This window comes from Ascaphus truei, chromosome 19 (genome assembly GCF_040206685.1).
Source record: "Ascaphus truei isolate aAscTru1 chromosome 19, aAscTru1.hap1, whole genome shotgun sequence".
In the NCBI taxonomy this organism is placed as follows: Eukaryota; Metazoa; Chordata; class Amphibia; order Anura; family Ascaphidae; genus Ascaphus; species Ascaphus truei.
In genome coordinates, this window is record NC_134501.1 from 28,214,656 (window position 1) to 28,228,944 (window position 14,289).

A 14,289-nucleotide genomic window follows, 5' to 3' on the forward strand; every position below is an offset into this window, starting at 1 on the left:
TTGCAGCGTTTCACGGTGAGAACATCGTTCCAAAAACTCATTATGCCTTTCAACAACTCGTCCTTTTTGGAGGGTTTCACCACTTTCCGGATATGGTCCTTCAGCTGATGCCAAACCATTTCGATAGGATTGAAGTCTGACGATCTGTCATTGGAAAAAAAGGACAATGAGTTTAAGAGATACAGTACACAGTAAAAACAGTGGGAAAAAAATGAGACACGGTTACCGCACTTACTCCGCTGGCATCTTCATCCAGTTGATACCGTGCTCAAGGACATGCGCTGTTGACGCGGTGTGCTTTGGATCGTTGTCCTGGTAGAAACGGTGACCATCCGGGAACTCGCGTGTGATGTATTGCACTATCTCAGGGCGAATATTGTCTTGGAAGAAAGCTTTATTCATGATTCCTATAGCAAGAAAAGAAAAGTGCTCAAAAAACTGCACAATACAGTAGTATAGTACAGTGCATACAGTAAGGCTACACTAGTAAAGTACAGGGCATAAGGCTACATTATATTTGATATATTTTACCTTCAAAGATGACAATGCATCCTGGTCCACGCCTAGAGATGGCACCCCACACATGCAGCTTCATGGGGTGTTTTGGCCGCGGCTTCAAAGATATGCGGCCTTTTTGTGGAATGCAAAGGTTGCAAATCTCTCCAGCGACACAGTAGACTCGTCAGTGAAGATGCAATCCTGGAAAGTTTCTCCACTGTCGATCCATGCCTGGGCCTGGACCACTCTTTTTATTTTGTTTACGTCCCGTATCATGGGGTACGCTCTGTAATGACAAGGAATAAATAATTTTAGTGGTACAGTACAGTTTCCTAAACAACACTTTTACCTCCTGTACTGTCCAGTACTAACCTCACACGTCCATATTTCCATCCAATGCTGCATCTCATCTTCTTTATGCTGGTCTCGGATACAGTGAGATTGTGATTTTCCTGCAGAGTGTATTTGACCCTTAATGCACTCCTCTCATCATTCTCCTCACTTATTTTGTCCACCAGAAGAGTTGTCTCCCTACAATGTAAAGAAAAACAATCCGGTAAGTAAAAATATTAGAGACAGTAGATAACAGGATACAATATATTGTTCTATTAATATGCAGCAATGTAAAAAATATATATACTGTACTGTTGTAATATAAATATAAATATAAAAAATATATATACTGTTGTAATATAAATCTAAATATACAAAATATATATAGTGTTGTAATATAAATATAAATATACAAAATATATACTGTTGTAATATAAATATAAATATAAAAAATATATATACTGTTGTAATATAAATATACAAAATATATATACTGTTGTAATATAAATATAAATATACAAAATATATACTGTTGTAATATAAATATAAATATAAAAAATATATATACTGTTGTAATATAACTATAAATATAAAAAATATATATACTGTTGTAATATAAATATACAAAATATATATACTGTTGTAATATAAATATAAAAAATATATATACTGTTGTAATATAAATATAAATATTCAAAATATATATACTGTTGTAATATAAATATACATATACAATTTATATATACTGTTGTAATATACATATAAATATAAAAAATATATACTGTTGTAATATAAATATAAATATACAAGATATATATACTGTTGTAATATAAATATAAATATAAAAATATATATACTGTTGTAATATAAATATAAATATACAAAATATATATACTGTTGTAATATAAATATAAATATACAAAATATATACTGTTGTAATATAAATATAAATATAAAAAATATATATACTGTTGTAATATAACTATAAATATAAAAAATATATATACTGTTGTAATATAAATATACAAAATATATATACTGTTGTAATATAAATATAAAAAATATATATACTGTTGTAATATAAATATAAATATACAAAATATATATATTGTTGTAATATAAATATACATATACAATTTATATATACTGTTGTAATATACATATAAATATAAAAAATATGTACTGTTGTAATATAAATATAAATATACAAGATATATATACTGTTATAATATAAATATAAAAAATATATATACTGTTGTAAAATAAATATAAATATACAAAATATATATACTGTTGTAATATAAAGCAACAGAAATAACAAAAATATTAGAAATTACATTTTTGTAAAGTTGTATAAATATACTTACGCGTTAGTTACCCTTGGTGCCCTTTTGCGTTCTCTGTTTTTTCCGTGTGCATGAAAGCTCATGGTGGTTGCTGGCACAATGAGGCCAGATGTAGCTAACCAGCGTTGGATAGCAGCAATTCGATGTCTGCTCGTGTACATCTCCTTAATTCGCATGCTGAGATCCGTGGAAATCTTTTTAACAGGCATTGCTGCGAGTAGAAAGAAATACAAACACAAGAATGTATATTCAATGTTTAGTCAATGTGTATTCAATGTGCAGTGAATCCACAAAATGGATGGTGTATTTATACGGTAATGACTCACATTAGAGTACGCCCACTTTCAACACCTGTACCTCGCAGCCATGCATAAAAGGTTACACACTTTGCCCCACCACTCGATGATCTTTATCTGAACTTGCCCTTGTCCAGATACTGCATTATGCCATCTGCTTCCATGTTTCAACCCTGATTCTACGGACGCAGGAACCCACTCGCCTCTGCCGTGCCTGTCATGCAGAAAAAGCGAAAGGCGGTTGCCGTTTCCACGCCAAGGCAAAAGCGACAGGCTAAGGCCAATAAAGAAAACCTTCTGCTGACCCCAAAGGCTAAGGGTTTTCATAGACATCAGCCTTATTATGTCAAGAAGATATACGGTGATGTACTCTCGATGCAAAATGAATGGCAGCCAACCCATCGACTCCGCAGACAACTTCCTCACATACGCTTCGACGACTCTGCCGCCACTGTCCCGGAAATCTTCAGCCCGTCTTCTCCACCCCTCGTCCTCGACGCTGCCGCCGCCCTCCCGGAAACCCACAGGCCATCTTCTCCAGTTCTATCCGACGACGCTGCCGCTGGTGCCTCTGAAATCCACGGGTCACTTTCTCCTTTGCTCTTAGACGACTCTGCTTCTCAGCTGGAAATCCAGAGGTCACTTTCTCCATCCCTCTTCGACGATGCTGACACTTTTCCTCTACCGGATATCCACAGGTCACCTCCTCCACCCTTCTTCGATGACGCTGCCGCTTTTCTCCATGGAACCCCCATCTCATCCTCCGTTGCACCCACCCACCCAGATGTCCACACGCCATGCACAAGAAGCAGCTCGTTAGACTGGATGCTGAATGGGATAAGTGTGGATCTCCCCGGGAAATCTATTGTGCTGGCAAAGATAGATTTGCTTCTGGAGACCATGCTAAATGTGGAGCAACGGATGCTACATATGGATCAACGGATGCTACATATGGATCAACGGATGCAATATATGGGTCAACGGATGGATCGACGGATGGAGAAGATAGAGGCTGACATAGCGGGTATACATCATTTGCTCGGTGTTCATGCCCCTGTTTCCCCGACGCCGGAGCAGGAGGGTGACATGGATGTGATGAATGGGAGCATCGACCCCCTTCCATCACCAAGCGCACCCCCTCCACCAGAAGATGTTGTGTACATGTATGCCGTTGAGGAGGACATGACAACCCCGTCAAGACCACGCCAGGAGACAACACAGCGACCAAAACCGGAGGAAAGCTTCCTCCCAGACAACTTACCATCGCCCGTCGCCTCAAGCCCACCTGCTCCCAGAAGACCTACATTAGCTCGCATCGATACGGAGCCCGACATCACCCTGTGCGATCTGCCACCGGCGCTCAGCTAGAAGTAAAAAAGGCACTTCCTGCCAATTTAAGAAAGACCATTCTGGAGGAAATGCAGCGCTTTTATCCAATTACAGATCGTGTAATGAAAGGCATTCCAGACTGCATTAATGGCGTTTTGCGCCATGCAAGGAATCGGCCATTGACGGACAATGTGGTGGACTTTCTGCTTTATTCATGGGAACTGTAAGACCATACTGTTGTGCTGAACTGTGCTGTACATGTTTTGACCTGCTGTACTTAAATAAAGGAGATGTTGTTGTGTGTTTTAACTTGTATTTATACAGAAATGTTTTAACTTGCTGTACACACACACAGGACATGCACAATTCCAGTCCCGGAGGTCCGCAAACAGACCCGGTTTTCAAGGTTGTCCTGAAAAGCGGGCCTGTTTGCTGCCCTCGAGGACTGTACTGGTGCAGACTGTTTTGCACACCATCCCAATGTATATGTTTTGCCTTGCCGTTCTTTAATAAAGGAGATGTTGAGTTTTATATAATTTATGAATAAAGAATTTGCTTTTATAACATGTGACTGTAAACCATACTGACTGACTGTAAATGTTTTTACTTTCTATGCATAAATGTTTTCACCACTGTAGCAGTAAACCATACACCTGTTGATGTTTTGAATTGCTGTGCACTTAAAATGTTTCTACATTGTACAGTATTTGTAAATAAATGTTTTTGTACTTACTCCACCAATAAAAGAACATGTTGATTTGTTTTACATTGTTCCATTGGCTCCTTTGCTACTGTAACAAAATACAGTGTTTCTAGAATGTCGAGGCATACTGCACAGTATACTGTAGGCATGCTCAGTATAAGAGTATTAAAAAAAATAGAAGACACATACTGTACTGTACTGTATGTACTGGCACTGTATAGAAGACACATAATGTATGTACAGTAGTGTGATACATGTAGAATAAATGCATAGTTTTTATTTTTTTCTGGTTTATTACACAGTATACTGTACAGTATATTAAAAAGTATTGTATACTGTACGGCCGGAAAACATCAGCATACTGTTTCAGGTACAGTATTCTATCCTAATCAATAACAACGGCCACTAAACTGTAGACTCCGGTATGTGGGTTTTTAAATCTGATTCAGCAATGTGCAACGATATTATCCATCGAAATCCCTCCATTAGCCGTTTTATTTTCTGAGGAAAAACAAAAAGAAAAGTTTTACTGTAATGGTCAGCCCCGTAAAGAAGTTCCTGGCCAGTCCCACCAATAATTTTATCGGGGGGCATCTCCTGTTCCCATGCGCATGCGCCTACCGTCGATATAATGACACGCATATGCGTTTCAAGAAGGTGCCAATGCGCATGCGCCTAGCGTTCCACCAATTGTTCAGTATCTGCAGTACACTAGTGTAGAAGCCGCTCAGTCAATGATATTGCTTACATGAGAATCGCTTGACTTTTGAATCGCACCGATATTGATACAGTATTGTCAAAATAAAAAAAAACACAGAAAATAATACGGCAACAATACTCACCATAGAATTTCCCATTCAGCTGGCGCCGGTGCCGGGCCACTGCCAGTCCAGTGTTCTTGATCATCCACGTCGATAGTTTGCAGTGGGACTAGTACTCCTGTAGTCAGCTGATGAGGCTGGAAATTGCTTAGGTACATGCAAGCTTTATTGAAACTGCATGCGAAAAATCAGCTCAGGCTTGCTGGATAGACAGCAAGGGTTGTCACTGATGGTGGGACCGTTATTGGAAGCTGGTGCTGGTGCTGGTGCATTGCTTGGCAGCGACTGTCGTTTCTTAGTTGTTTTTAACACGATCTTTCGCCTTTTGCCGTCTGCATGATCATAGATATAGAAAAAAGCCGGTGATACACACCAATACCCTCCAACAAATTGTGGCTCAATACGATAAAAACAGGGATCGCTACATAACCTTTTCCTTATTGCACGCTTCCACGTATGAGGAGCTGGCGAAAATTTGTAAAAGTCATAGTTTTTGATAAAATACTGATAAATTTGAACAACGGTTGCCATCTTATCATCTGTTGCATTAATCGCGGCCCATATCAAATACGCGTAACTTCTGTCGGGTTTTTGGAAAACGGGCTGCACTTGAACACTCATGGCGGGTCTCTGGAGAATACTGTAACCGAAAATGGTCTTTGTCTTTCTTTAATATTAAAAGCCTAAATTGATACATTTTTGCAACCTCTTCCTTCAGTCTCAAGGCAGGGATACAATAGCACACTGTGGTATCTTTTTAAACGAAACCCCTGCAAGTCGACACATTACTGAAGCGCATGCGCATTACAATTCATGAATATCTGCCATCTGGCGGACACGCGAAGAATTGCAACCTATTTAATCCGAACTATTCTCAATAAACGCATCAACCGCGCGTCAACCGCGCATGACCCGCGCATGACCCGTGGCTGAGAACGCAAAATGTATGCGGCATTCCAGGAAAAAGCCAAGGAAAAACCGGCGATGTGTTAGAATAAAATGAGCCGCAGCAGTAATTAAGTAACTACAACAAAATAAGTGCATATAAATGATCTATCATAATTACACTAAGCTACCGCAATCAAATCCAAAAATCACAGTGGCTATTGTTGAGCAAAGGGAAGAGATAAAGAGAAAAAGTAAAACCAGATAAAGGAACAAAAGAACAAAAGAAAGGGAAAGGGGAAAACAAGATAAAGCCAACAGGAGTGAGAGAACAGGGAATGCAAAACACACAGAGAGGGAAATACCAAGGGGATCCCCAGCATAAACTACTGTAGATACCCCACTATTATTACACAACTGATATTACAAAAAAACACCCCAACTTGAAGTCCTCATTTAACCCTCTGGGTGCCATAGTGTCTAATTCATAAATGAGCTTCATTTCCAATTGTAGGAGCAGTTTCCCTCTATCTCCACCCCAAGTGGGGATATGCGCTTGCAGGATAGGCATACATCGCAGGATTGCGAGACTATGTTTAAAGTTTTTAAAGTGCCTCGCAACCAGTTGTAATTTATAATCTTCAAGTCCTGTGTTGTCGGTCAGAGCTTTCCTGATAGCTGATCTATGGAGGCAGATGCGCTCTTTCAGCATTCGAGTTATTTTCCCGACATAGTATAGTCCACACGGGCAGCGGATAAAGTAGACAACGAATCTGCTTTCACAGTTCATATAGTCCCGGATTTTACGTATTGTACCGCTGTGAGGATGTGTGTACTGCTTGCCAAGAATAAGGTATTGGCAGTTGGTACACCCATGACATTTGAATACTCCCGGTTGCCTACTCAGCCAACTGGTGGGTTTGCCATACTTCTCCACCGGATCTGCTAGGGTTAATGAATCGCCTATATTCCACCCCCTTCTATAACAAAATAGCTATATGAACTGTGAAAGCAGATTCGTTGTCTACTTTATCTGCTGCCCGTGTGGACGATACTATGTCGGGAAAACATCTCGGATGCTGAAAGAGCGTATCTGCCTCCATAGATCAGCTATCAGGAAAGCTCTGACCGACAACACAGGACTTGAAGATTATAAATTACAACCGGTTGCGAGGCACTTTAAAAACTTTAAACATAGTCTCGCAATCCTGCGATGTATGCCTATCTTGCAAGCGCATATCCCCACTCGGGGTGGAGATAGAGGGAAACTGCTCCTACAATTGGAAATGAAGCTCATTTATGAATTAGACACTATGGCACCCAGAGGGTTAAATGAGGACTTCAAGTTGGGGTGTTTTTTGTAATATCAGTTGTGTAATAATAGTGGGGTATCTACAGTAGTTTATGCTGGGGATCCCCTTGATATTCCCCTCTCTGTGTGTTTTGCATTCCCTGTTCTCTCACTCCTGTTGGCTCTATGCTGTTTTCCCCTTTCCCTTTCTTTTGTTCTTTTGTTCCTTTATCTGGTTTTACTTTTTCTCTTTTTCTCTTCTTCCCTTTGCTCAGCAATAGCCACTGTGATTTTTTGATTTGATTGCGGTAGCTTAGCGTAGTTATGATAGATCATTTATATGCACTTATTATTGATTTTGATGTAGTTACTTAATTAATACCATGCATCTGGAATATGCTTTTAAACCTTCAACATGTTTTTAAGTATACACTTCTATGTATGTTACAGGGATAGTAACGAGTGGTGAGGTGACATCATCACATCCGCACAGTTTTGTGCTCCTGCTCTCCGCTGCAGTCTGCTTCTGCCTTCGAATTCATGGTTAAAGACGCTTCGGTTACGTCGCCATGGCAACGGGGGACGCCTTAGAGATCTGGTGTGCTTACTGGCTCCACCCGTGGACGCGCATGCGCGGTGTGAATGGCATCTGACAGCCGGATGTAAACAGAACAGCAGTGAAGCCTGACTGATGCGCAGTGATGACGGGCTCCCAGGCATCTACAGTGCTCCCGTTTTTAATTATAAACAGCTGTTCGCAATTGCTTGCACAGGTTGGTGGTGGGTATATATGTTTTCCTTGGGCAGTGTTCTCTAGCATCCCCCTGAGGAAGGTCTTATACAGGACCGAAACGTTGGACTTGTTTGTGCCTGTTTGTTGTTTCAATACATTTATTGCATCATATCCTGAGTGCTGTTCTTGTCTCCTAGTGGGACACTTGGTTCACTATATATATATATATATATATATATCACAATTATTAAGGTTATGGTGGGTAAAAAAAGTGACAAAACCCCCCCCCACAGTAAAGCATAAAGCAACTGTAAATATTCCTGTATGTTAGTTTACATGTCTTAGACAGGTCTGCAACCCTGTCTCTCCCCACTATCGCCCAGCACACAGCGTTTCCACTGCAGCAAGGGATTCTGGGAAATTACATGCAAATGAGCACACAGTGCCACCTTTTGTCTCAAGCTCGTATTACACAAGCAAATCCTCAAGCCAATGCATACTGTTTTAAACACAGCTTTTAGACAGAGGCTGGGATGGGATGCAAAGCCAGTAAACACACACACACACACACACACACACACACACACACACACACACACACACACACACACACACACACACACACACACACACACACACACACACACACACACACACACACACACACACACACACACACACACACACACACACACACACACACACACACACACACACACACACACACACACACACACACACACACACACACACACACACACACACACACACACAAAATCAAGTAGCTGGCACCCTAGATAATAAACAATAATGGTGGTGCAAGTCCCATAAAAATGAATAAGCCCCAGTAGTCCCAATGGGATTGGTTGTCTGTCTTCATATGCCTTTAAACACTTTTTATAACTTTTAAGTGAGTGCTGCCTCTTTCTTTGCCTGACGTAAGGAGGGTAAGATTTTTTGCTTATTTAATATATATTTTTATATATATATATATTATTTAATATAAAATATAAAATATATTAAAACCAGCAGCACTATACAAGAACATGTATATATATATATATATATATATACATGTTCTTGTATAGTGCTGCTGGTTTTAATATATTTTAATGTATATTTAATATATATATATACATGTTCCTGTATAGCGCTGCTAGTTTTACGCAGCGTCGTACAGAGACATTTTGCAGGCACAGGTCCCTGCCCTGTGGAGCTTACAACCTATGTTTTTGGTGACTGAGGCACAGGGAGATAAAATGACTTGCCCAAGGTCACAAGGAGCCGACACCAGGAATTTAACCAGCTTCCCCTTCAAACTCTCAGTGCCAGTCAGTGTCTTTACTCACTGAGTCTCTCCCGCTCCCTTGATATTTATTGGGCAAAAACACACTATTAAAAACAATCTAAGGAAACAGATCTATCCATCGGTTATCCAATATTCAGAGAGATTTCCTATCCATGGCTCCTATAATCACATAGGTTCCTCTTCCATGTTTTGTTTTTTAATTTAATATATCTATTTGTTTGTATATTGGACAATATTCAATGTTATGTATTGAGTTATTAAAAGTTACGTTCTAAATGTTTCCCTGTGACATTAATACGTCCACAAATATTGTTTAGTTTGTGGCTCCAGCAATAAACCATTCCCAGCTAGCTCAAACTCCTACACCCACCATATCATGAATATATATTTATGCCAAAATGAGTGCTAATGAGCGTGGCAAATGTATATAACAAAAGACAGGGGTGCCCAATGCTACATCAAATTGACAAAACATATATGGTAATAAGTATAAAGTATAAATATACTTAAATATTTAGCTGAATTGACAAGATATACTGTAGTTGCTTCCCCTCATACAGAGGTAACAGGAAGGGTTCACAGTTTTAGTGTTAGGACCTGCATTTGTGGTTATACCTTGACGTTTGGTATGCAGGCTTACGATGCTTTGGCCAAAGGGTTTAACTAAATGACCAAGTAATTACTATCATTTTTGAAGTATTTAAACTTTATACTTATTACCATATATGTTTTGTCAATTTGATGTAGCATTGGGCACCCCTGTCTTTTGTAATTAACCATTGTGCCTGACTTTAGTAGGCGTGTTCCAACTCTAAAAGGGATGATTTTATCTGTCTCTAATCTTGTACTGCTCATCACTATGATTCCCTAGGCAGCACCCTGATATAAAGAGTCATTTAAAGGGTACCACATTTTAAAAGGCTACCCAGGAAGAGCAAAGTCTCCCCTCTGTTACTGTGCAACACTAACACCAGCACCTGCAGCTTTGTAACAAAGAAACAGCCCTGATTCACTGCTACTGTATGGGATTCTTTCTGTTTCATCAAAATTATCTTACAGTTTTTCTGCAGACAGACTGTGGCCCATATCTACAAAACGGTGCTAAGCGTTAGCATTTATATGAATGGAAGTAAAGGCGTGCTAAAGATTAGCCCCCTTTGGTGCACCTGGACCTGGTTGGTGCAGAGTTCTAGGCAAAGGGATTTACAGCAGAAAAAGAGAGTACGAAAAATGATGCACTTAGTTGCAGAATTGAATAGCTTATTATAATATGTGTGGCATGTAAATCCTTCGGGGGACTCCCCAAATCCCAAGGAGGCGAGTGCAAAACACCCAGATATAAGAAGATGAAAATACAGCTGTTTGGGGGCAATTTCACTCCCCCAATTTCCTTGACACGTAAAGTTCTAATCTCACACATCCCCAGGCAGGTTTGAGATACTCACCGGACATCGCAGTGAGCGGCCGTGATGACCCAGTTAGGGTTGAGGAGAGATCCCCCACAGACATGGTATCCAGTGTGCTCCTGTTAATCAAACATCAAAATGATTGGAAGCTGGTGTATTTCTTACCTGCATTCTCACCCTATTGCAGGGGTGGGCCACTCCAGTCCTCAAGGGCCACCAACAGGGCAGGTTTTAAGGATATCCCTGCTTCAGCACAGGTGGCTCAGTCAACGACTGCACCACCTGTGCTGAAGCAGGGATATCCTGAAAAACAATCTGTTGGTATCCGTTGACGACTGGAGTTGGCCACCCCTTATTGGATTGGGATCCATAAGAGGAGTGCCTGGAGTAATTTACTAATACTACAGTTAAAGAAACATTCCCTGATAATACCCCCCTCACCCCCCTCATCCTCCCTGGATTATGAGCGGTGATCCTGTTACCGATAAGTGTCTAGCCGTCAATCATGGGTTAGCAATGGTGTCCGGGGTCAGTACTTGACCCCCCGCTGACCGCGTTTGTAGCTCGTGGCTATATTTGGTTTGTACGTGTCCGTGCGGATGGGAGTTGGGATCCCGGCCCTGACTAACCTAACATTTCTCAATCTGCGCCATCAGCGGCAAAAAATAACCAAATGTAAATCACTTTGGTCGCGTCGCGTTGAATACCTGATTGGTGCAATTTAAATCCATTCAGAATGATGTGTATTTTATTTATTTATCATCAGTGCTAGTAAATGTAAAGCGTTACTGTAATATTATTTCTATTACCCATACTGGGAAAATAATTCCTTTTGTTCCCCTATATAACTAAACGCTCGCGCTGCGTCAAATAAGTTTTATGGGTTGTTACATAGCAACTTCATTCTGCGCTAAACAGACTTTTTAGGGTTTCTGGCAACTTGAACGATTTGTGTTCTGCTTATTTTTGACCCCACTGAAATAATATTTTTTTCAGTATGAAGAATATACAAATGCAGCGGTCGTTATTTTACGGCATCACGGTGCCGTTTTAGTGTGCGCTGCTGTACTCCACGCGGCATTAATGCGACCAATCGCCCCAGGAACATGAGTTTATCGCGGTTGCTTTGTTTGAATTTTATGGATTGTGTGCCATTATATGCAATGAAATGAATTCATTGTACTGTGCTACTGTGTCAATTTCAGGTGTTTATAAGCCAGAACACTAAAATGCCATTTTATGTACTCGCGTCTTAAGGCGGTATGGTTCGAAGTAATCCCGCACCATCATATGGGTATTCCGAGGTATAAACCGCGTGATTTCGTAAAATTATGGCCGCTGCATCTGTAATATATTGATCCGGAGGAACGACTCCAGTATTGGCAATCAGATATCTCCCCGGATCAATATTCTTCTCATGCCCCCACACTTCCTATTTGTTTTTGCTCTGCTTATATAACTGCTGTTCCCACATTGTACCATGTCACTTTATAAATAATAATAATATTTGGCATATCCCTGTATACCTTTCCCTTGTGAAACGATGTCTCGCCCGTCCATAAAGGTATCTAGTGTATCGGTTTCCGTGGGTGTTACATGCCACGTTTAGAAGATTATCTAGGGTTCCTACCTGTAGGGACACCTGCCATGGCCACGACCCTGACACGGCGTCCTGACCATTCATAATCCTGGCGTGCCAAGAAATAACTGGTTTAATGGCTGGGACACCGCAGCCTGAGAAAGGAGAAAACAAATCGCATTATTGCAAAATATATCGTTGTCTTCTCAACTGCATTTTCTTTTGTGTGATGTTGTTTTTATGCAGCACCCGGACACCTTGATGCATGGCACCCACTATATAAACAAGTCTCCCCCACTGCAAACGGGTGTTATGGGTCCAAGTTCTGCTGGTTCTTTGGATACAGGAGAAGTGTGAATATTTGCACACGGGAAAGAGAGATGTGTGAAGAATGGAAAGTTCTGTACATTAGAATTGTATGTATGAGCAACTATAATACCAGTCCCGTGGCACAGGGGTGCGTGACCGCATTGGGGCTGTGGGCAAATTTCTGGGGGTCATCAAAGGACCCCGCATGATGTTAATCTTCTGATAGAAATTACAGAAACTAACTTGCTTTACAGCAGCAGCAGCAGCAGCAGCGTGTCTATCCCTCTGTCTCTCTCCCCCCATGTCTCTTTTCCATGTCTCTCTCCCTCTACATCTTCCACCCTCCTTCCATATCTCTCTACTTTTGTGTCTCCCTCCTAGTCTTCATACCTCCATATCTCCCTCCCTGCCCATGTCTCTCTCCCTCTGTGTCTCTCTCCCTCCGTGTCTCTCCCTCCATGTCTCTCTCTCTCCGTGTCTCTCTCCCTCCGTGTCTCTCTCCCTCCGTGTATCATTCCCTCTGTGTCTCTCTCCCTCCATGTCTCTCCCTCCATGTCTCTCTCCCTCCTTGTCTCTCTCTCTCCTTGTCTCTCTCCCTCCGTGTCTCTCTCCCTCTGTGTCTCCCTCCGTGTCTCTCTCCCTCCGTGTCTCTTTTCCTCCGTGTCTCTTTTCCTCCATGTCTCTTTTCCTCCATGTCTCTTTCCCTCCCTGTCTCTTTCCCTCCCTGTCTCTTTCCCTCCCTGTCTCTTTCCCTCCCTGTCTCTTTCCCTCCCTGTCTCTTTCCCTCCCTGTCTGCTTCACTCCGTATCTCCCTCCCTCTGTCTCTCCTTTGTGTCTCTCTCCCTGCCCGGGTCTCACTCCCTGCCTGGGTCTCTCTCCCTGCCGGGTCTCCCTCCCTGCCCGGGTCTCCCTCCCTGCCCGGGTCTCTCACCCTGCCGGGTCTCCCTCCCTGCCCGGGTCTCCCTCCCTGCCCGGGTCTCCCTCCGTGTCTCCTTCCCTCCGTTTCTCCCACCCTCTTTCTATCCCTCGATCCGTTTCTCCCTAACTCCGTGTCTCCCTCTGTGTCTCCCTCCATCTGTGTCTCCCAACCTCCGTGTCTCCCTCCCTCCGTGTCTCCCTCTGTGTCTCCCTCTCTCCATGTCTCCCTCCGTGTCTCCCTCCCTCCGTGTCTCCCTCCCTCTGTGTCTCCCTCCCTCCGTGTCTCCCTCCCTCCGTGTCTCCCTCCCTCCTTTTCTTCCTCCCTCCGTGTCCCCTCCGTGTCTCCCTCCCTCCGTGTCTCCCCAGGAGTCTCTCTGGCTCCAGACAGCCTGGATGATACCGTAGATAACCAAATATGGGCATATCCATATTCTAACCTATCCATATTTGGGCATCTGCACCATCCCCTGGCTGACTGGAGACAGAGAGACTGCTGGGGAGACACGGAGGGAGACAGGGAGGGAAAGACACAG

The 14,289-nt window shown here is 41.9% G+C and overlaps 1 protein-coding gene across 1 annotated transcript in view; it reads right to left on the reverse strand.

The window, feature by feature from the left end:
• The window catches only part of LOC142470192 (chymotrypsinogen A-like), a 118,665-nt gene extending 105,869 nt beyond the window's left edge, over positions 1-12,796 (reverse strand). Inside the window, exons 1-3 of the mRNA XM_075577168.1 lie at positions 12,787-12,796; positions 12,581-12,684; positions 10,990-11,069 (exon numbers count right to left, since the gene is read on the reverse strand). Of these exons, the coding sequence (XP_075433283.1) occupies positions 10,990-11,069; positions 12,581-12,684; positions 12,787-12,796 (194 nt within the window). The remainder of the gene's footprint in view (positions 1-10,989; positions 11,070-12,580; positions 12,685-12,786) is intronic.
• Between the last annotated feature and the right edge of the window lie 1,493 nt (positions 12,797-14,289).